General features: G+C 45.3%; 1 protein-coding gene across 1 annotated transcript in view; it reads right to left on the minus strand.

The window, feature by feature from the left end:
• LOC308223217 (unconventional myosin-X-like) overlaps positions 1-22,352 on the minus strand; it is a gene marked incomplete at both ends in the record, with an annotated part of 95,066 nt that overhangs the window by 64,840 nt on the left and 7,874 nt on the right. Inside the window, 4 exons of the mRNA XM_080621970.1 lie at positions 5,129-5,263; positions 5,508-5,695; positions 10,504-10,662; positions 16,215-16,313. Coding sequence (XP_080478096.1) covers positions 5,129-5,263; positions 5,508-5,695; positions 10,504-10,662; positions 16,215-16,313 — 581 coding nt within the window. The remainder of the gene's footprint in view (positions 1-5,128; positions 5,264-5,507; positions 5,696-10,503; positions 10,663-16,214; positions 16,314-22,352) is intronic.

Genomic DNA, 22,352 nt, shown 5'->3' on the forward strand with positions numbered 1-22,352 from the left:
CTGGTGTCCTCAACATAAAAAGGACATGGAACTGTTGGAACAAGTCCAGAGGAGGGCCACGAGGATGATCAGGGGACTGGAGCACCTCCCGTATGGAGACAGGCTGAGAAAGTTGGGGCTGTTCAGCCTGGAGAAGAGAAGGCTGCGTGGAGACCTCATAGCTGCCTTCCAGTATCTGAAGGGGGCCTACAAGGATGCTGGGGAGGGACTATTCATCAGGGACTGTAGTGACAGGATGAGGGGTAACGGGTTCAAACTTAAACAGGGGAAGTTTAGATTGGATATAAGGAAGAAATTCTTTACTGTTAGGGTGGTGAGGCACTGGAATGGGTTGCCCAGGGAGGTTGTGAATGCTCCATCCTTGGCGGTGTTCAAGGCCAGGTTGGATGAGGCCCTGGGTGACATGGTTTAGTGTGAGGTGTCCCTGCCCATGGCAGGGGGGTTGGAACTTGATGATCTTAAGGTCTTTTCCAACCCTAACTATTCTATGATTCTATTCTGCGTGCCCAGCTCTTTGCCATTTGCACAGTGTGCACTGCCATGCGAGATTAATCTGTTACAGCATCAGAATGGACAAGCAGGAAGAGCTCAAGGGCAAGGAATGATGGCAAGAGCAATTTAACACGCTGCTAGATGAATTTTGAACCTTTGGGATCAGAGTTAATTAAATCAGTCCCCAGTGAATATGGGCTGCTGGCTGGTGTTTACACTGTCAAGGGCATTCCTCACTAGTGTGGCTTCAGGAAATGAAAGGAGGCAAGACCCAGCCAGGTATGTGCTCAGCACAGCAGCATCCCATGGTATAGGCTTGTGGCTGTGGTTTTTTTTTCAGGATTTTCAGAAGCATCAAACATATAGTGCAAACACTCTATAAGTTTAAATTATGTATTGCTTTGTTTCTGCTTCTATCTTTGAGAGAGAGGACAGTATAAACCATCTCTAAAAATTACAAGCGAACATTTTAGAACTATCAAACAAACATAGTACCAAACTGATTTGTTTGGTACTAGAACACACAAGCCCTTATTTACTTAAATCTTACTTAGGCTGGTACAAGCCACATGGTTTCTAAGTAAAGGGACTATATACACACACTATAGATTTGAAAACTTTATTCTAAGAGAGCCACATAATCCACTTCAGGAAAAAAAAATGTTGAGAAATAATCTACCACTAAATTTCAGACAGGTGACGAACTGAAGAATTCTGTCTCCTGGTCACCTTCCTGTCTTCAAGGAGGTTCATACAATATGGAGATTGGTGAGTTAAAATGCAGCTCAACTCTTGCTCCACAGAACAGTACAAGGGAAAGCTCAAAGCATTCAAACTGACATGCTGAATCCAGGATTAAAATATTCATTTTTGCAATTTAGCCAATTCTAAAATAATCTGAAGGCCTGACAAGCAAGGAGCCATGGAGACGCTACAAGAACAAGCCTGTATGTGGGTCATGTTTATTTTTAAAACATGTAGTTTTTAACAAAAATCTTTGCCATTATCACCCTGAGAAATACTGGCTTTTTAAACATCTCTACCAATCCACTGCATGGTTCCACTGAAGAAAGGGGCAGATACAGGATTATTCACAAGTTAATAATTATTAACATGACAAATAATCACAACTACAGATACCGCTGGAGATTGTTGAAAGCTTCAGGCCTTGCAAGTGGTAGCTAACTGAGAGCTGTGATTAGGAAAGGCCCAATAACCTTCAGGAAACTTCAGGCAGTATTGTCCTAGTTTATCTCTTGAAAACATCACTTTAAAGAAACACAAGCATAGAAATTAGATTGCTCCATTATAATAGGTTACAACTATAGAAATCCCAGTCATAGAAGTCTGTGTGCACAGATCAGGAGGTTAAGTTCCTTGCCCTGGAGGATGTGAACTCCAAGACCCATGACTCTGAAAGAAGTATGTAAATAAGGACATTGCACGGGAATATCCCCCTGAGCACACCAACACCATGAGTCAACAATAATTAATGGGAACAACCAGAAAAAGGGAGGACAGGGTTACATTATATGACCACCACGGTTGCAGTGAGAGTGCAGCAACCAGCCAGCCAATCTTTATGGCTCTAAATCATGTTAAATTAGATAAGCAAAGCACAAGGAAGTATCTTTATAGTTTAGTTTGGCAATAGGCTCGTGCACATGAATGCAGAATTCTGTCAGGGATGGGGAAGGGAACAGGCACATGGGTGTCTGAGGCTGGCAGGAGCTGCGAGGCGGAGGGGTGGGTGAGCTGGTGCAGCCAGGAATGAGGGCAGAGCAGACTGCCCACGCCAGCAGGCACATTGCAACGTGGAGTTGATGCCACATCAAACTGCGTGAGGTGGAGCAGCGCATCAGAAAGGTGATGCTGGCTACTCAGCTGGATGTGGGCAGGGTGTGTTGCAGGACTCAAAAAGATGGGAAACAGTCTCAGGAGGGCAGCAGAAAGTGAAGCCTGGATTCTAGAAATACTACAATATATGCAGCTCCAGGATTCAGATGCATAGCTGAAGACAAAAAAAGAAGATTCGAAGATTAGAGGGATGAATAACAAGAAAGGTGGTTATGCTGTCAGCAGTGGCACCCAACACAGAGAAGTGAAACAAACAAGGAAAGAAAGCTCAGAGGAATTAGCAGAATTTTTAATGGAATGCTGGATATTTTCAAGAAGGAAAACAGACCAAATAAACAGTGCCAAAGGAGTTTTAAGAGCCTGATTTCTGAGAAATACGCCAAGTATGAATGTTACAACACAGACAAATGATAGAAAACTGACGTAAGGCTTTGTTTATAATGCTGTCTGAAACTGAGAAAGAATCCAGCATTGCTCCTGGGTATGTGCTGGGGTGTAAGGATGAAAAGCTGCCGTTAGCTAACCCAAGGAGGGCAGAGCAAGTGAGGCTGAACCACAAACGGATGAGGTAGACTCAATAGCAGTGGCAGCAGCTTCTGGCTCTGGGCCAGGTCTTCAGCTTCTCTTCTTAGGGAAAAGGTGACAATTCACGTTGCCTGGCACTCACATTGCAATAGCTCACTTAACACTAAAGATATACACAAAACAGGTCACAAGCTCTTACTTCACTAAACATCACAGCTGTGGGATCCTGCAGACTCCAGAATCACTTACCTTACCATTATAAGCTTTCTGGACTACAGTCAAGTTACCACTTAACCACTAAGTGGGCTTGAGCCTCCTAAGCCACCTGCCTTAAAACAGATTCTGCAGATCTTGAGTCATGACTGTATTGCACTTAAGAGCTTTTACCAATTTGCCAATGTCCCTGGTGAAATCTGCACCCTGCAAAGCATAAATCATCCAACAACTGTCTCTTCAAGCACCAGGTCCAAAGGCAGCAACCCTTCTGCTTGATGCTGCTCTGCTTGCAAGGAACCTAAAAACTGCAATGCTCTTGCAGCTGCTATCTTAGACACTCCATGTCTGCTTAGGCTATTTCCCCCACAGTTACTAGTAACATTTTGTGTCACCATCTTCCAGAAACTTTCTTTCTCTCTGGGCCCTGAAATATGCCACTTGCACGACAGTCACTTTTGCACAGATGGTTCAAAGGATTTCAGCTATTACACATCTAGATTCTGTTGCAGATATCTGATTTATACCGCTGGAGGTTACTGCAACGATCAGAATCTCAAACTGGGACCAACCTGCAGCCTCGTCCTTGACAGTACTGAACTGCAAGACCCCCAGCAAGGTCCTCCAGTCACAGGCAAGACAGTCTTGTGTTGGGAAATTTTCATTTAATTTACTAAATAGAATTCAGGTGTTAAGAGAAATGAGGACACAAACAATAAAACAGACACTTCAGTAAACACCCTTCCTTCCTTTTCCAAAGGCTTACCTGAAAGTTGACATCTATTGTCGATCTTTTCTTAGCCTCAGCTCCCATTTTACCACCAGTCTCTCACAACTCCACCCTCAAGGAAGCTGGCAGCACAGGAGGCTGGAGTCACACACACATAACTTTCTTTCTGTTTTTCTTTGCTTCCTTATTGGTTTTCCCCAACTGCACTTCGCTTATTCATGTTTTCCTGATGCTTTTTTCCTTGGTGTCCCTGTTCCATCATGGTTCACCCATGGGCCACAGTTCCTCAGAGGTATCCCTTCCCTGGCATGGGTCACCACAGTCTCTTGGGGGTGTCAGGACCTCCTTTGGCATGAGGGATTCCCCACAGAGTTTGTCTCCATCCCCTTATGGCTGCCAGTTTCTTTCCCAAACATGTTTTATCCAGGACAGGCTGTATGGGACTGTGACCAGCCTGGTCTAGTGGAGGGTGTCCCTGCCCATGGCAGGGCAGTTGGAACGAGATGATCTTTAAGGTCCTTTCCAACCCAAACCACTCTATGATTCTATGACTCCTGCCTACCTGATGCCTTGGCAAGGTTTTGGTGGGTGGTGGTTATTCCCAAGCTACAGTCCAGGGCTTCCTTCCACACAGTCCTGCTGTGCCCCAGAAATCTCCTCGCTCGTGCCCCTTAAAGCTCCCATGGACAGTTCTCCATGAAATCACCTGCCTGGACAGCAAGAGAGCTGCAAGGCAGCACACAGTACACATGAGGGCAAGACATACAGGGGGTCTGAAACAGAGAGTGAGGCTAAATGAGGAGATCAGGAATCAGAGCGTGATGGAGACTCACTGTGAACACAGACACAACTGAGAACTGTAGGAGACAGGGATGACCTGAGACAACCAGGGAGGGATGTTACCCATGTCCCCTCCAGATACTGACACAATAGATGCAGAGCTGGAAAGAGGGACAGTGGAGTGATGTGCGGATGAGTTCTAGGGTGCAGCTGCATGTACTGACGAAAGGAGAAATCCCAGCCTTGGCTAGAGGGATTCTGGCTGTCACAGGCACCCCATACTGCTGTTGGAAAGAAGCCTAATTCATTCACGGGCAGCTGGAAGAGAAGTCAGTGCAAAGCATCCTGGTATGACCACAACTGCTGCATTTCCCTGATATTACGCCGTTCAGCTGTATGATCCTCACCTCCCAGGTTTGCCTCCATCCACGGCACAGCTATCCAGGAGGCAGAGCCCTACCAAAGACAGGCTGCCCCCGCATGACAGCATCCACAAGGATGGGCCCCACGGGCCAGTGAGAGTTACTGTACCTGCTTTCCAGGATGGCTTCTTCCACGTGAGTGCTCTTCTCAGATGCAGGGGCTCCAAGGGAGGTCTGGCTCATAGCAGACAGAAATTTCAGCAGCAACTTGGTGCTCTCAGTCTTTCCAGCTCCACTTTCTCCACTGTTAAGGAAAAACCATACATTTCATTCACAAATCCAGGACAGACAGAGCTAATGACCATCCCACCCGCAGCAGAAAAGTGATCTCCAGGAATAAACACGTGGTGTCTCCACTGTGGCAAGCAGGGATCAAGCAAAGGGTAGGCAAGATGGTATGGATATTCAGGCAGATGTCGTTGCAAATGGAGCAGCAGGAGCAAGGCATGTAATGCAGTCTGGGAGTATCAGGTTGTCCCATTTCTAACCTTATCAGAACACACTGGCTGTCATGACGCTTCCACAAGCAGCAGTAGCACTCGTTAGCAGTGGCGAAGATATGGGGAGGCAGCTCACCCAGGCGGTGCTGTCTGTACAAGTCTATGGCATCCACACTGTACAGACCAGGGATGGGTTTGTAGGGATTTACTGATGCCAAAATGGAACCAATGTTTGTCTAGGGGGAGAAAACAAAACACAGCAAGGAAATAAAGCTCCTGGGGAAAAAAAAAAAAAAAAAAAAAAGCCAACACCAAAAAATCACAACAAACCCAGACCTTGAAATAACTCATGGTGAAGGAAGAAAGCCTAAATAAGGAATTTAGGCTTAAGCAGAGAGCTCAAACAATGGCAAAGAATGTCAAATTCCAGGGCAGGGGCTGCACAACTGGGTCTGGATGGGGCTCTGCAATAAAATGTTCTTAGTCTACAAGTTCTTAGGGCCACGAGGATGATCAGGGGACCGGAGCACCTCCCGTATGAAGATAGGCTGAGAAAGTTGGGGCTGTTCAGCCTGGAGAAGAGGAGGCTGCATGGAGACCGCATAGCAGCCTTCCAGTATCTGAAGGAGGCCTGTAAGGATGCCAGAGAGTGACTCTTCATTAGGGACTGTAGTGATAGGACAAGGGGTAATGGGTTAAAACTTAAACAGGGGAAGTTTAGATTGGATATAAGGAGGAAGTCCCTGTGAGGGTGGTGAGGCACTGGAAGGGGTTGCCCAGGGAAGTTGTGAATGTTCCATCCCTGGCGGTGCTCAAGGCCAGGCTGGACAGAGACTTGGGTGACATGGTTTAGTGTGAGGTGTTCCTGCCCATGGCAAGCGTCTGGAACTTAATGATCTTAAGGTTCTTTCCAACCCTGACTATTCTATGATTCTATTGTCTTTGCTGAATTAAGCTTACACAATTTAAAAGCATGAAGTTGTCTTCATGCCCGTCTACTTTGAACTGTGCTTGAATCCGAAAAGCAGAACCAGGACTGAAGGAGTGTCAGGAGATACCTTCAATGCCGCTATCCGCAGTCTTAAGTAGAGGGGGCTTGGCAATGTTCAAGCACCTTCTGAACAAAGAGGTGGGACACAGAAATACACACTCATGCACACGTGTGTGCAAAGAGCCACTAAAGCATATTGCTTTAATTCTGTTGAAAAATGCTGTTTGAAGCAGCTTAAATCATTCGGTAAACCAAATCAAAATTGACAGCTGAAGATGAAACTCAGGATTTCAAGTCAAAACATTTCTACATTTTCTAAGCATTTTATTTTGAAAATATTTATTTTGAAAATCTCATAGTTCGAGAAAAGAGATAGTAATCTTTAAAATTAAACACAGAAAGCCTAATACTGAATTTCTAATGTATTCTTTTATGAAGTCAGAAGCAAATTAATTTCGGGTTTTGGGCATGACCTTTTTGGTTCAGCCAACCAGCTCAAATCCAGTTATTCTCAGAGCTGCACTTCAGAGCAATGGTGCCACCACTTTCCTAACAATGACTTTGTAATATGGTCAACATGCAGCTTAAATCCTGCTGCTGCTGCGGTGGCCTCCTTCACAAGGACAGTGTGGACTGCTCTATGCCAGGAATACCCATTCTCAGCAGGGGTGACAGAGGAAACACTTAGCTGCAGTAGGTGCCAAGCTTTGTGGCCAGGGATACCATCTAGTATTATTTCCAAACCATGAACTACAAGTCACCACATACATATACAAGGATTTGTATGCATCCATTGGAGAAGCTGTAAATAAAACACTTGGTGACAAGAAAGACACATGCTTTCTCCCTGCCAAATGGAATCTGAGGCCATACTGCAATGCCAAGCTCTGAAGCCAGACCGAGAAATGCTGTATTCACCAAAATATTTAGGACTTGTTTATGAAAGCAGCAGTCAGAGGTCATCAGAGGGAAAACATCCACACAGGCCTAATTGCATTATCAGTATGAACAGGCTAGCATGCAACAAGTCCTGAAGACTCTGACATGGAGTTTTGTGGGAAGAAATATAATTCATTTGTGATGAAAGCAATAAGCAAGCAAATGATCTTTGGCAAGATAGGTGTGAGAAAATAGGAAAGCACTGATAGTGAAAACACAGATCACAAAAAAGCACTGTACAAGCAGCTGAGCAACAGGCATTGTCCAGAGACTACAAGACAGAGATTTCCATCCTAACACTTTTCTCAGATCATCACTGCATTTTTTTCCTCTCAGATGTTTTATTTGCAATTTCCCACTCTAGTTCCAGTTCTCCCAAGGAATGGAGCTCTCCCACCTCAGTTCCTCTCAGTTCTTCTACTACAGCCATCTCTTTCAAAGGAAACTTTCCCATCTCCCAATTGCAGTCTTTTCATCACCTGCAGTCCCTTACAGACAATTTCTATCCACAAATTTTAACAGTGGTAGCATTTGTGAATCAACCATGTATATACCAGCCACTCCATTAGCAAGGACTAATCATCCCCAGAGAACTCTTTACAGCAGGACAAGCCGTGCGTGGCATGTCTACTTCTCAACACAATCAAGACAATAGATCCTACTTGGGTGGTTCAGCTTAGCAATGCTAGGGACAGCACAAAACGTGGCAACACAGTCCCTGGCTCATTTATACATCACTCACATTATGTTGGGTCTACTTTTATTAAGGGATACAGGAACTGCAGCAATTAAGAGAGAAGGGAAGATGCACTCCTAAAAGCTGCAGACTGTTGCTGTTCTCACATAATTTCCTTAAACAGTTTGATAGAGATTGAATAGGATTTCTTTGGAAAACAAAAGGTACTGCTGAGATTGTCAGTATTCCTGTAGCAAATTAATTATAGGTACCACACCAGTCTAGATATACTGCTACCTACACTCCCTGACCAAATAGGACCCCTTTAGGAGGTCATGGTAGGATGCCTCCAGGCATCAGAACAACTCAGAACTGCACTGCCCTTTTTCACAGCAGCTGTCCACTTCACATTCTCAGTTTTTCCATTCTCTCATTATTTTTATGATTTTATTAGTATTTTTAAGACTAATTATCAGTATTCCATGGTACCCAGTGCTTGAATGTGTTTTCCAGAAAAATAATTGTATTTCTCACCTGATACTGGTCTCTCTGATTTCCTTCCAAATATTTTTGGCCCTGACTGAAAAGCATAACTCCTCTCCGTACAGCTTCATCTGCAACCTGAGCCTATGTTCTATCTGTGGAGACTGTTGAGGATGATATTAAATGAACACAAGCTCTGTAACATTCCTGGTATTAACAGATCACTGCAAGTCACTAGGTGACAGCTGACATTCTCAGTTTCTGCTTAACTGAAAACTATATGCAGCTGGCCTATGGCAAAAACAAATTGTTTGTGATAAGGTAAATGCAACTGCACTGCAGAAATGCAAAACAGCATTTCTACAGTTTGATGTGCTCCAGGTCAGACACTGCACACATATAGCCGGATACAGTCTCACTCAGAGAGGCTTACAGTTCTTCACTGAGGGGTTCTTCCCAGCGCTGAGCACATTACAGAAGTCAGGCTCCTTCATAAATCTCAAAAAAAATCAGATCTGAGGTGCACAGCTGGTATTCGTGCACTATGCACAGGCCAAAAATTACATCATGTCTAAACTCTAACACTTTTACACACAGACGGAGAAGGCACAGAACTAATACTGAATAGAAGAAGGAATGAGGATCTAGTTGAAGATGTCCCTGCTCATTGCAGGGGGCTTGGACTAGACGACTTCCGAAGGTCCATTCAAACTCAAACTGTTCTATGATTCTATCAGAGCTAGAGGAAAGGCTTAAGGACATACAGCTGCTGTGACACTGTTACGGTGCTGGCAGTGTAGCATCTCTGGTGCAAGGCACAGACTGAAAAGACAGAGAACCCTGCCTCACATTTCAAAGTGTGAGGAAGAGGAAGTGGGAGGAATATACCCACATGGGCAAACAGCTGCACAAACACATAGTGAATGTCAAACACAGGTCAGGAAGAGCAGCAAGGACAAGGGCCATCAAAAGAGTGTGTGCACATGAGTACGGCCACAGGGTCACAAGGCTGTGCTGATAGACAACAGGCAAGGATCTACAGTGACAAAAGAGAGAATTTGCAATCTCCTTCACATCCCGGTGCAGGAGATGGTTCAGAAATGGGGTCACTTTATTGATCATTTCCTGGAGTACAGGTGCATACGGTTTGGTTGCCTTGGTAATAGTTGCTATGCAACACAGAGATTCACATTTTTCCTGTCAAAATCTGAAAAATTCTGGGTGCACGTAGAATGGACAAGCAAGGTGAGAGTAAAGCAAAGTAAGGCAGTCTTTGCAATATATCCTCCTGTCCTCTCCATGTCTCAGCAGAGCACGCTGCCATCCCAGCACTCCAGGGATGCCTTGTCCAGGTGCGGTTTCCCTCACAAGTCATTTTCCTGATGCTTGCCTCCTTCCTGAGGGCCTGAGGGAAATCAGGAGGTGCTTTGAGTCCTCATCTGGGCAAGGACGGCAGGGCAACTCAAAAAAGGCACAACTGTACATAAAAGCAGAAGAATTAGGCAACAAGCTTGCTTTCCTAGTTTTGGAAAGAGGTAATAGCTTCATCTGCCCAGATCAAAAGGGATACTCAGCAACAACCTGTGTACACTGCACTGTCCAGCCTACATGGCCATATAAACCTCTGAACAACAATAATGGGGAATCCGGGGAACATGAATGCCAGCTTGTAATACATGGATGTTCATGGAGCTGCACAATTACGACAAAGCCTAGAGGTGAATGTTCATGTTTTAGAAGTTCTATAGATGCAAGGATACTCTACTGATAGAGGAAGGGTCTCACAGGGCTGATGGACCTGGCAAGGCAGGGAAAAAAAAAAAAATCTCATTTCCTATTCATATGAACCAATGCTCAGGAAACAACGCTAAAATCAGTATCTCACATGCTAAGTGGCATCAGAACTAAACAAAAATCATTAGCCAGAGGGGATGTGGCCCAGCTTGAGCACTTACATAGATGTAACCCTGTTGATAGCGCTGGTGCAGGTTAAGCAGGATGGCAGCTTCATGCAGATCTCCCAGCATGGACATGTCTTCTACCCCATCAACGCTGGTCTGGTGCATTGGCAAGACCTTTTCTCTGGTAAGGGAGGCCTTGGGGTACCGGAATACCTGGAAGAATAAGGGAAAGGACAAATAAGCTCAGACATGGACATGGACAAGGACATGTGGGCACACGGTCTTATTCCCTACCAGAAACACGCCCCTTTTCACAGCTTTATACTTCAGCACTGGAAAAGGAAATGAATAGTGCACAGATCTGCTCCCTATTTTTATAGTCATTCTTCCGTTCCTGTTCCTACCAATTTGAGCTCTCTGGCCAGAAACCATACAGAACACTCTCTTCTTTTGCTACAGAGTCAAACTCTCATCTTTGCTACTGACAGGGACAGATCAGTGCAAGGTTACTTGTTTTTTAATAAAATCCCCTTAGCAGGAGCAGGGCACCAGCTTCCAGCTGCTCTGGGCTGCACAGGTATTACACACTACACTTGTAACTGTGAATAATGATGGCAGCTGCTCCCAAGAGACCAGGAACAATCCTGCACAAAACCACAGGTGTCATCATGTCTCTGTGGGAGATTGAGGCAAAGCCTATTCATATTCCAGGTTTGGCCCTGCACTCTCCATAGAAGCAGCCAGAGAGTGTCTGGGAGAGGTTGTCATGTCAAGACTAGAGGAAAGCAAAGCACATGGAAGCCAAATAAAGGAGTGACATCCTATGTGTACACTGTCATGTATGTATATGATACAACTTTTTAAGTGTTTGTGCAGTGACAGCTATTAACTTCTATCACTGCTCTGGAAAGAGCTTCTCCTGTTATGAGGCTGCACTCTTCTTGCCTCAACTGCTGCATCCTTCCTGCTAGAGCTTCCTCCTCCTCCTCAATAACCCACTATTCCACTATCAGGTCATCTTCCTCACCCCCTTCCAACACAGCTGAGATTATGTGACTGTTCCCCTCCACCATAACCACATCCCAGCCCTCCTTTCCTCCTTTTCAAGCACGATGCTGGCATTTCACAAGTTATTTCAGTTGCTTCCCACTCTTGGATTCAACCATGTGCCATCTCCCACCCAGCATCCCAAGCTGCACTAGATGGTAAGACCCAATATAAACAGATGGGAGACTTCATACAGGAAGCCTGGAGAAGCAAACCGGCCTGCAGTAAAACTTCCAAAGAAACCTGGGCTTTTCTTTCCCTTCTGGGGCTCTGGTCTCTACGTCATCTATATCTCTGTTTGTCAGTCCTCCTAGGTGCCAGCAAGAAACTGACTCCACAGAGAATGAACCATGATCTATAGCATTGACCTAACTCGTTTCTCCTGCCTGCTCTCTTGGAGTCCTTGGGCTGCTGTAATTGCCAGGGAGAGGCCATCCACCAGCTGCAGGCTGACAACAGAATGAGGTCACCCTGGCCACTCCAACCTTGCCAGTCCCTTGCAGGGTGCTCACTGCTGCAGCACATCACAGGTGCCCAGCAAGCACCCCTTCTCAGCTCTGAGCCCGCACCCTTGCCAGTGTGAGGAAGGAATGACCTAGCACAGGATCCCTGTACAAGAACCCTGTGATACCTGTGAAGCCTGCACAGTTACAGCAGCAGCTCTGCTCCTGGACGGAGCTGGGAAGCAGAAACAGGCTCATCTCCCTGGATGTGTTTGCCCCAGGTCTGCTCAGTCACACCTAATGTAACAAGCACTTGGTCTCTTCCACTCGGAAACCACCCACAGTCCAGTTTTTTTGCCAGCCAGGAGGTTTTCAAAAAGACATAGTTCATGTTCATGAACATCATAGGACAAAGCCCACTGCAGCACACAGGCTTTTCCCAGGCATCTCTAGGCTTCTCTGCACCACTTCTGCGCCTGGGTATCAGAGAGGTATGACTGCCAGCAGCAGGAGCCTGGCTCCACAAGCATGGCCCAGGAGAAACACAGCAATTTTTATTTCTTCTTCAGAGTAGAGGCCTCTGACACGAGAACTGATGGAGCATGAAGGGAGAATGGGACAGCTAAATTCAGTGAAGAGTACAAGCTGCAGATGCACAACGTGAACTGGACTCTGTCAGGAGCAAAACCACTATACCACTTTCAAACCATGAGGCAGCAAACCACCCTGGCTCTCTCTTCTCTGCTGACCTGGACAAATTTTGGAAGGGGACAAGTCCAGAGCAGTATGATGTGATCTCTGCTTACATCTGCCTGGCACTTACTCATTCACCAATGCATTGTCAGCACTTGTGGCCATTTGGACCAGAAGAGAAATATTAAGAAAACATCTAGAGAAAAAGCTGAGTGGACAAGTGTCCCGAAAGATACCAGGCAGTCAGCAGCACGTGTGCCAAGAGGCTGCTAAGAATGAAAAATAACTGTGTGATGGGCCAGAGCTTGTCTACTTGCTCTTGACCATAAGGGAGAAACTGGGACCCTGAAGAACACCAGAGGCCCTAAATACACAAGTAAACGATTACAGATTAGATCATCACCTGCTAAACCTGCTTTGAGCTGCCTCTGACTGGGATTATTCAGCCATTCCTCTTAAAAAAAAAAATCTGGTACAAGATCCTCAAAGAATTAAGCAGGTGCTCTGGGAAGACTGCTGCAAAGATGGATTAGAAGCATTGGCTCCGGTATCCTCTGGACAGAAACACTGCATAGGTGAAACACACTCCCTGGAGGAGCAGTCTGATGCCCTTCAGGCATCACACTGACACCCTGGCTCAGGCCACTACGTGTCCCTGAGACTGGGGAAGTTCACCTGATACCCTTGTGCATCACTGAACCCCTAGAGCTCACCTAGAGCCTCCAGCCCCACTGAAATTTGGGAGGTGAGGTCTCTGTGCCTGTGGAAGGCACCTTTGGCATGCGTGAGAAATTTCAGGCCTTCACTGGTGCTGGGTGAGAGTTGACTTTTAATCGGTCCTGTGTCCTCCAGGGTAGAGACAAGTTTCCAGTCTCTGTCACTAACAGACTGCAGTGATCATCCAGGATCCTGGAGACAGACATGTGGTAGTTTTTTGTTCCCAAAATTGTGTCAAAGGATTTTTTTCACAGGACTTCTAAGGTTTGAGAGACAAACATGACCCAGACATGATGACACTGTGCCCTTAGAGCTTGCGGGGTGCGGCACTGATCCACCTCCAGTCACTCCAGTAAAGAAGAGGCTCCTTTTACTCTACTGCTCACTTTTGGTTCCCTCCAGCAATCTGCCAGGGGACCAGTTTGGAGGAACATCCTCTCCATCATCCTGTTTCAGGTAACATGGAAGCATGACTGGTAAGCCAGGCTGAGTTCAGCAGCTTACACTGCTGAGCTGAATATGATGGCTGATTTTGTCTGAAGCAAGTGAGAACACAAACTGTTCTCTCAGCAAAGCTGCCTCTGGAATATCCCTTATCCAACCAGTTAACATTTAAACAGAAAGTTATAGGTGTTAATGAGCAGATCTTTCAGCTTTCACTCTAACTACAAAGCCATCAAATACCACACAGGTACTTCACAACATAGGCAAAGATTTCTACTTTCTCCCCAGTGATAAACTAATTTTGTCTCAGATTTAGCCCACAGACAGCAAAATGATCAGGACTCTCTCTAAGCCCCTGCAATGGTCAGGAATAAAGCAAAACCTGGCCAGCAGGCAAGCCAAGAGGAGGTTTGCCAACCCTGCTCACCAGGCTGAGAAAGGGAGAAATGATTCCTTCTCAATCTCAAATCCATCCTTCAGCGCAACCCTGGGCACTTGAGCAAAAGCACCTACCTGGCATCTAAATTATGTTTATCTATACACAAAGTATTTGCCTGGTCTATCTGGACTGTGGTTTCCAATCGTGTTTTCCTAAGAGTTGGCTCCTCCTTTCCTCCCAGGAAGTGACATTTCTGATAGATTTGCTGCTTGAGGTGTTTTTAAGGAAGTGAAAACAAATAACAAAAGTTCTGAAGCATGACTGAATTTCTTACCTCAGAGCTGCAAGAGCTGCAGGAATGCTGGCCACAGCAAACATGAGAACAGTACATTTAGAGATCCTAAAATCACAGGGACCAACTAGCCCATCCAACCCAAAGTAAAGTGAAGATATTTCCATCCGAATTTTCACCTGGGGTAGGACAGCCAGTCCCTCCTGCATTTATGAAGCAATGAAGGTGGCAGATGAGGGAACCGCATAGGGAAAAATGCATTGACCAAAAAAAAAAAAAGAAAAAAAACCAACACCAAAACCAAATTCACCTTTTCATTTTTTTTTTATTTTTTTTTTTTTTTAAGACCTGTGACTCCAGCCAGCATTATCATGTGCACACTTTCTAGCATGGACACTGGTGGTGGGTGCACCCACTCAGCCGGCTCTATGAGTTGGATTTCTGGTGTCCTTTCAGAGGTGCCAGGTGGGTCTGGAGGATTTTCCAAGGCCACAGCAGCGTATCAGAAGAGACAGGAGCAACTCTAGGAGAGTTACAGAAGTACTCACCATTTGTTGAGCTGCTGTGTTACCTGTGATGAACAACCCTGTGATCTCTTACAATGAGTTAATGACTCCCAAAACAAGGCAACTCCTTGAGAAAAGATTTGAGACTAGAGTAACTAAACGGAAAACCTATGTGTCTACTAGATGAGTTTCTGACTCTGAGAAACAAAACAGACTCTTTAAAAAGGAATGATGATTTGAAATCTAGTCCTTTCAAAGCAAGACTGAAAAATATGAGTTTTACCACTGACTCTCCACAAACTGGAGTCCTAAATCCCTTTCCCCCTGTGCTCTCATTTGTTTGCAGGTAAGAGGCTGAAAAAACCTGTCCAATTTTCTGTAACAAAGCAGCTTGCCTGCAGAGCACCATTCACCAACACAGCTGAGCAGATCTAATTGCTCACTGCTAGAGGGCACGGTCCTGCAGATTTCCCAATCCTCCTCCTTGCCCAGGCACCAGTTTGACTCACTAAGAACCTCAGTGAAGGCAGTGAATAGTGTTCCCAGGATTAGTGAGCCGAGCTGACTCACTTGAGGACATGGATGACTCCCAGAGGTCCCTTCCTACCAACATTACTCCACAAGCACTGCAGAAAGCATGCCAGGGAACCACAAGGCGCACAGGGCTGGAAACCTGGCAGGAAAGAGGCTTGTTCCTCTCTCTGGCAGAGAGCTTTGCTCTCAGAGGAGCCTAGCTGCCTTGTTGAACTGTGCTGTGCATAGCTGCTGCACTTACACTGCTGACTGACACAGGGAGCTCGCTTCCATGTGCCCATGACCCAAAGGGCTGATGGCAAAAGCTACTGAAGCAGATGGTGGTGAGCACAACAGCCCTTACAGCAGCATGGCTTGCAAGAAGCACATCCCAGCAGAAGGGGCTGCTTATCTGGTGGAGCTGCCTCCTTCCTAGGAGCATTTTGCCAATGTAATGGTTTTGCTAGGCTGTTAATGCAACTCCTTCAGAGATGGCACAATAAAAACCAAGCAGAGCGAGGCAAGTAGACAAATGAACAGAAGAGAGAGAACAATCTTCTCTTTTTAACCTTTGTTAGGCCTTTGGCATGGTTTGTAACAGAACTGGGTCACTTTTCAAACAGAATTGCAATATTTCCATTGATACATTTCATTTTAACATGAAGGTCATGCAAGAACAAGAACATCTTGAAACTTCACATAGGCTACAGCCTCATGCAACCTTCACTTACCATGCCATAATCTGAGGTGAAGAGCACATTTCCATCGGCACATGAGCCAACAGTGCATGGCTGCAGCTGGTCCTGCTCCCGCAGCCATACCCTGGCACCCTGCAAAAACCAGAAGACCTCCCATTAGAAAGAACTGGAGCCTGCAAGATTGGCACAGGGGGTGCAAACACCCAAGGAAAGCTGGGGGAAGCTGCGGTATTCAGAGATTACTTCAAAGCTACAGCTGCTCAAAATTTTTAAGCAAGTCCTACTTACATTTTCAGAGAAACTGGTTTTGATTTTTTTTAACATAACATGAGAGGAAGAAAAAGCAGTTTTAATCAGCTTCATGTGGAAATCAGCAGAAGGAAACATCAATTTTCACGGAAAGAGTCATGGAAAGATACAAGCACACAGAATAGTGGGTTCGTCTGTTTAAATATTTTCGAGCTTAGGATAGCCAGTCATTAAAAGTCATTCTATAATAATAATAGGAAACGTAAATAAAGCATGTTTACAATTTTATACACCCACACATCATTGTAAGCCATGATGCTTCCAGAAAGCATCAGCAACAGCTAAGTAGCTTCACAGAGCTTTGTTGGCCTCTCTTGCAAGAATTTCCTTTGGTAAATGACATGACTTGACAGTTTCTCTCATATATATATATACATACTCACTGATGTATATATGATGGTCTTGATGTATACATAGTTTCACACACATTAAAACATCTTAAATTGCTCAGTGCCTTTCAAGACAACCCTGAGCACAAGGGCAGATTTCTGGCAATACACATGGAGGAATCTGCAGAGTAAGCAGATCTGATCTGACAGTCTGCCTACCAAGAAAGTGCAGGGGAAATCAGTTTGCTGGATTGGCCTCTTCTGCTCTGCCTGATGGTGGGACCTGATACAATGGAAACAGCAGAAGCACAAAGGCAAATCAGGGAAAGCATGACCTGAAGTTACACAGAATTAGCATAACGTCACACTGCATTTCAGTTATTGCAGACTAATCTGTTCCATGTCTTCCCATAGAAATCCCATAAACTCTACTTGGATAAGTATTGAGAAAAAGCCAAAGTGCTGAACTGTTGAGTAATGTTAAGGCCATCCTGCTTTTCATCGATTCATAGATCTACTTTCTTCGTAATTTGTTTTCTACCCCTAAGTTATTGATTATAAAAGCCCTTCCTATCCTCTTTAACCTGTCAGCACCATTAGCTCTTTGCTTATAGGCTTATTATGTTTGAAGAGATGCCATGGTATTTCTGTATTATATTATACAGCATGTGGAACACTAATTCTATTTTTAATGATTTATTTTATATTAGTTTAGGGGTTTTAAACTACTTTAGTCACTTTAAACACTTTAGTACCCTGGGTTTTCCCTATTGTACAAGATGTGTATTGGCCAACCTCCAGTTCTCCTTGTAAAGGGACTGGTTTTAATGACACTAAAAAAGGCCTACACAATTCCAGCTTTGCTACTGTGTTCTGTTCCAGAGTTTCCACAGCAGGCAGATTAACTTCACCTCACCAAGTGGATGAAAAGCAGTAGTGCATCTGGTCATTAAACCCAAGGACAGTGTGCAAAGAGCACCCTCATGGTCAGTGAGCAATAGTCTTTCTTATGTTACAGATTCAAGATCCCAGAGAGCTGGTAAGCAATGCACTGAATACAGATTTTGAGGAACTTCATGGTTCGTCAGATTCAGGAAGAGGTCTTCACGACATCTTCTTACATTTTCTGAAACTCTTGATGCTTGAGACAAAGTGTCCTGAAGCATCTGGGCAAGACATTGCTGTTGAGAAATCATCCATTTCCTAAATCACATTCTGACTATTCTGCCTAAACATATGGACAGGAACATGCATTAGTAGACGATCTTTATGCTATTTTCACCAAAGGCTCCTACTACCATCACAGTATAGAACAAAGTGCCAAATAGCAAAGTTGTGTCTGGAGTTCCAAAAAGTGGGATGAAAGAAAACCTTTCTAATACCCTCATTCCTATCAGTGCATCTCAATGCCTTCACATACCAGTAATGCAGGAGCACAGAGATGAGAGCCTGCCAGCAAGTGCAGTTTAATCAGGAGCCAGGCATGCACCCTCCTAAACACACTGCACCCCAATGTCATGGCAGATGCACATGCATTAGGAGTGTGCCATGCTCACAGAACCCTGCATCGTCTGTCCCTGCAGACCAGGGAGGTCTGGGTTACAGACACTTTCCACACTCTGAACTTGGAAATAAGTTTGGAGATAGAGGCAGCTGATAATCTTACACACAAGAGACACTCCACAGGCATGAACATTGTTACTTATTAGGTACCATTTAGAGAGGAAAAGAGGGGAGATGGACAACGATATCCCTCTGGTGTCTTCAACACCTAGAAATTATCAAAAAGTCCAGAGTCACCCAGACCCCTTTGCCAGCAGAAGTCCATGTGCAAAAGTAGTAGTACTCTCAAAAGGAGTTCTTTTGTACCATATTACACCATTTCCTACAGATTTATGGCAGATCCTTCTGTGTGCTGCTAAGGAGTAGAAGACAACACAATAGAACTCCCAGGCACTGTGGCATTTCAGCTGCCCAGAACTACTTACTTCAGTTTACTTGGATGTTGTAATTGTTTTTACAACAGCAATTGCCTCTGCCCAGTAGAATAACTGCACCCATTTATGTTGTTTCCAAAAGGAACATCATGCTGAGACAGCCAGAATAGGAACCACAGAGCAAATAATTGTTGTAACTTCTGCCCAGCATAGCCCCCATTTCCTGAAAGGCTGAGTTTGTTTTAGTGCATCTCCTTCCATCAGCCCCTTTTTCTAAACATGAAATTCCCCAAGGAGCCTTGACTAAATACAGAAACAGATGGTGACACCAAAGAGACTGCCCCCACATCACTCCCTTCTCCCTCAGTACAACACATTTCATTGATCAGTTGAAAGGATTAAATTGAGCAGAAAGCTTCTTGAGGACTGCCAGGCAGCAAGGCAGAACTTCCATGGGAGAAGCAAGGGCAGCAAAGCAGAGACCTGCTGGCTTTGGGGGTGTACCAGCTGCCACAGGCACTGCAGATGACAAAAGAACCCCTGCTCTCCTAGCACAAGAGTAAAAATCCTTCAGTTTTCAAACTGGGATACAGAGGGTCTCACCCAGATCCAGAGACAATAGAGTTTAACACAGTGAAGCAACAAGCAATCACTGATTTGGAGAGAACACCTTAAAAGACAGCTAAGGAACAGCAGTGATGATTTTGTGTAACCACTTTCCATCGAATAAAGCTGGCTGAATACTGATGATACAGCTAAGTGGAGCCCCCTTATATAACGAGAATAGCCCATCCCCTCCCAATTCTTCTTTTAACTAGAAGTTTATTAGTGGGGTTGTTTTGCTTTTAAGGGAGTGCAACAACAGCAGATACTGAAAGAAAGAACCAAGTAGTCATGTACTGAAGTCATGTACTGTATCAGGGGGTAGGCCACTTGGATGTTACATGAACTCTGAGACCAGCATCCTCATTCCTATGGCCTCAGTAACAATCTGTCCATGAACTGGCCTTGCCACAAAGTACATAGCAAAGCACAATCTTGAAAACTGATCCCCTAGCATGGGGTTATGATTTAGAAAATAAAGTTGCTTCATATTGAGAGCAGTGTTTCATCAGAACTGCCTCACTCTCACACCATGATGTCTTCCACTGTGGACAGTAAATGCTAAGATGTCATTTTCATTTGTTCACATAAGACCTGGCACTTTGGGATTCTAGTCTTTGAAATAAATAACATTTCCCGGTATCCATGACATCAAGAAATCAATTGAAGCCACAGATTTCTTTGGCCTTCTCTGCCTTTTTTTTTTAGCATGACTGATACCAGAAGTTATCTCTTGCATTCACATGTCTGCATCTGCATCTCAGCAGATGCATTATACACTGTGTCAGCTGGGAAAGCATGAGAGAAGGGGCATAGATGCAGACAAGCAAAGCACCCACACATTAAAGCAGAGTGCGTAGCCACCAGTGGGTGCACTCTCATCAGCTATCCAGCTACTGAAGGTAAAGTAAGCTCCAGAGGACAAGACACAGAACCTGCAGGTGCCTTTGCCTCCCCAGAGCCTCCCAACTCAGCAGGAGACACATTCAGGGACTGACATGAGCAAGCCACTGCTTTGCACCTACCACCCTTTAGAAACAAGTCTTCAAATCTTGTTCTCCTCTTATTTGTGCAGTCTGGATTACCCTTGAATTTTCACGTTCCCCCAGGATGTCTCTCTCTCCTGGAACCTCCTTCTTCCCAGGCACAAGCAAGAATGAGCTGCCCCAGCTGTACAGCATTTGAGATTTAGCAGCACTGCCTCTCTCTAACAGCACTCACACACCCCATTCCTCCTTGTGCACAAACCTGCATAACTCCCACAAGTAACATGCTCAGCAGGGCCTACAACTGGGATGGGTGCATCAATTTTTCAGGAGTTATTCAGAGAGCAAACGCACTTTTTGTTGGAAGACACCTTCCAGTGTACAAAACATGTACACAGTTGTCCACTATTTCCATTACAGGATGTTTTTGTAAGGTTTTCTTTGTGAATGAACATGGCTCTCAGCCTCCAGATCTACCTGCAGACACAATACTATGAGAGGCTCCTGCAGTGCCTGGTTTGGTTTGACCCCTGATCACTGCTGCAGACATTCTGCAAGAGGCAGGGATGCCTCAAAAATGTACGCATGCCCTGTAAGTCCAAACCAAAAATATCTGTGGGTACTTCAAGTTTCTCAGCTAGGCATCCAAGCCTTGTGTTTTTCCTGGTAATGAATCCATATGGTCCTAGGCTTGGAAACAGCATTGTGCTAAGCCAGCTCTCTTGCCAGCCTCAGTGGGCTTTGTGGTTGTAACCACACAGCAGAGACTGGGCTAGAAAGGCCCTTGTAATCCAGACAAAGCCAGGATCAGGTTTCAATAAATGCACTTTTCAACAGATTGATCTAGATGATCATGAATAAGTGATGACAGAGATAGAAAGAGACATGGCTAATGGATACAAGATTGGGGGGAGGAGTCCCTGACACCCTAGGCCCATATGAGAAGGAATGCAACTTTGCTGTTTTTCTGATGTCAGGCTGCAATGAAGTTATACAGCCAGTCCCTGGGTTGTATCCGATGAGTAAACCCTACTGGCAAGGAGGGGGCTGTCCTGGAGGCCACAACTAAGAGAGAGACAGAAGCAACAACAGCTGAACTGGCAGCAGCCAACATAGAGAAGCTGGGAAGAGGGACACCACCTGCAAGAGCAGGAGCAGGGATAACAGGAACAAAAGCAGAGTTCTTGTGAGACACAAGGATGACACACTGCAGAGCAAAAAGGGTCTGGGCTGCACCTGGGAAGATCCCATGGTTCCCACACAGTAGTCCACAGAGTCTAGGCAGCCCCTGCAAGCCAGTGCAGCTCACAGAGCTGAGCACAAAGCTGCAGCCATAGGTCTTGCAGCTCCAGAACAGCAACCCAGGCTGAGCTCATGACTCAGACTAGTTCTGCCAATTAGCAGCCCCATTCCTTACTAATTAAGGAGCAATGCCCTCAGTCTGCTAGCAGCTCTGCAGAATAGCAGTATCAGGAAAAGGTTTGTGCATTTTAAATCATCTAAGAGCAGCTTGTTACTTCTGGTCACTGATATATATGCACTGCTTCGCATCCCTCTTTTGCCTCCTCCTCCCATCTGTTCTGTTCCTCTCTTCTCCCCCAGTTTGGCTGCTGCACAGTTTCTCTTCTCCCCACTCTTCCTGCACATCTCCCAACTTCAGATATCCTCCAGGAAATGCTTGGTCCTTGAAGGTAGTTCTTGATCTTCTCAAAGGAAGAACTACCAGCAACCACATCAGCTCCTTGCCCTGAGAGTGAAGGAAGTGAACTCCCAACTGCTTCTACGTGCTTCAAGGCTGTCCTTTGCCATGAGCACAAGGTGCACAGAGAGGAGGCAGGCATGCATCCTTCCAGACTTTACTGCAAGCTCCCTCCAGGCTCAGTTTAAGATGAGCTGCCTCCCTGCAATTCCACCATGGGCATTGGAGTCACTGCCCTCCTCAGGTGAAGCAACAATGCTACAGTTTGCAACCACATGGAACTTCTCACAAGCCTTAAAAATGCATAC

The sequence above is a fragment of the Psittacula echo genome, assembly GCF_963264785.1.
Source record: "Psittacula echo genome assembly, chromosome: 6".
NCBI classification, from domain to species: Eukaryota; Metazoa; Chordata; class Aves; order Psittaciformes; family Psittacidae; genus Psittacula; species Psittacula echo.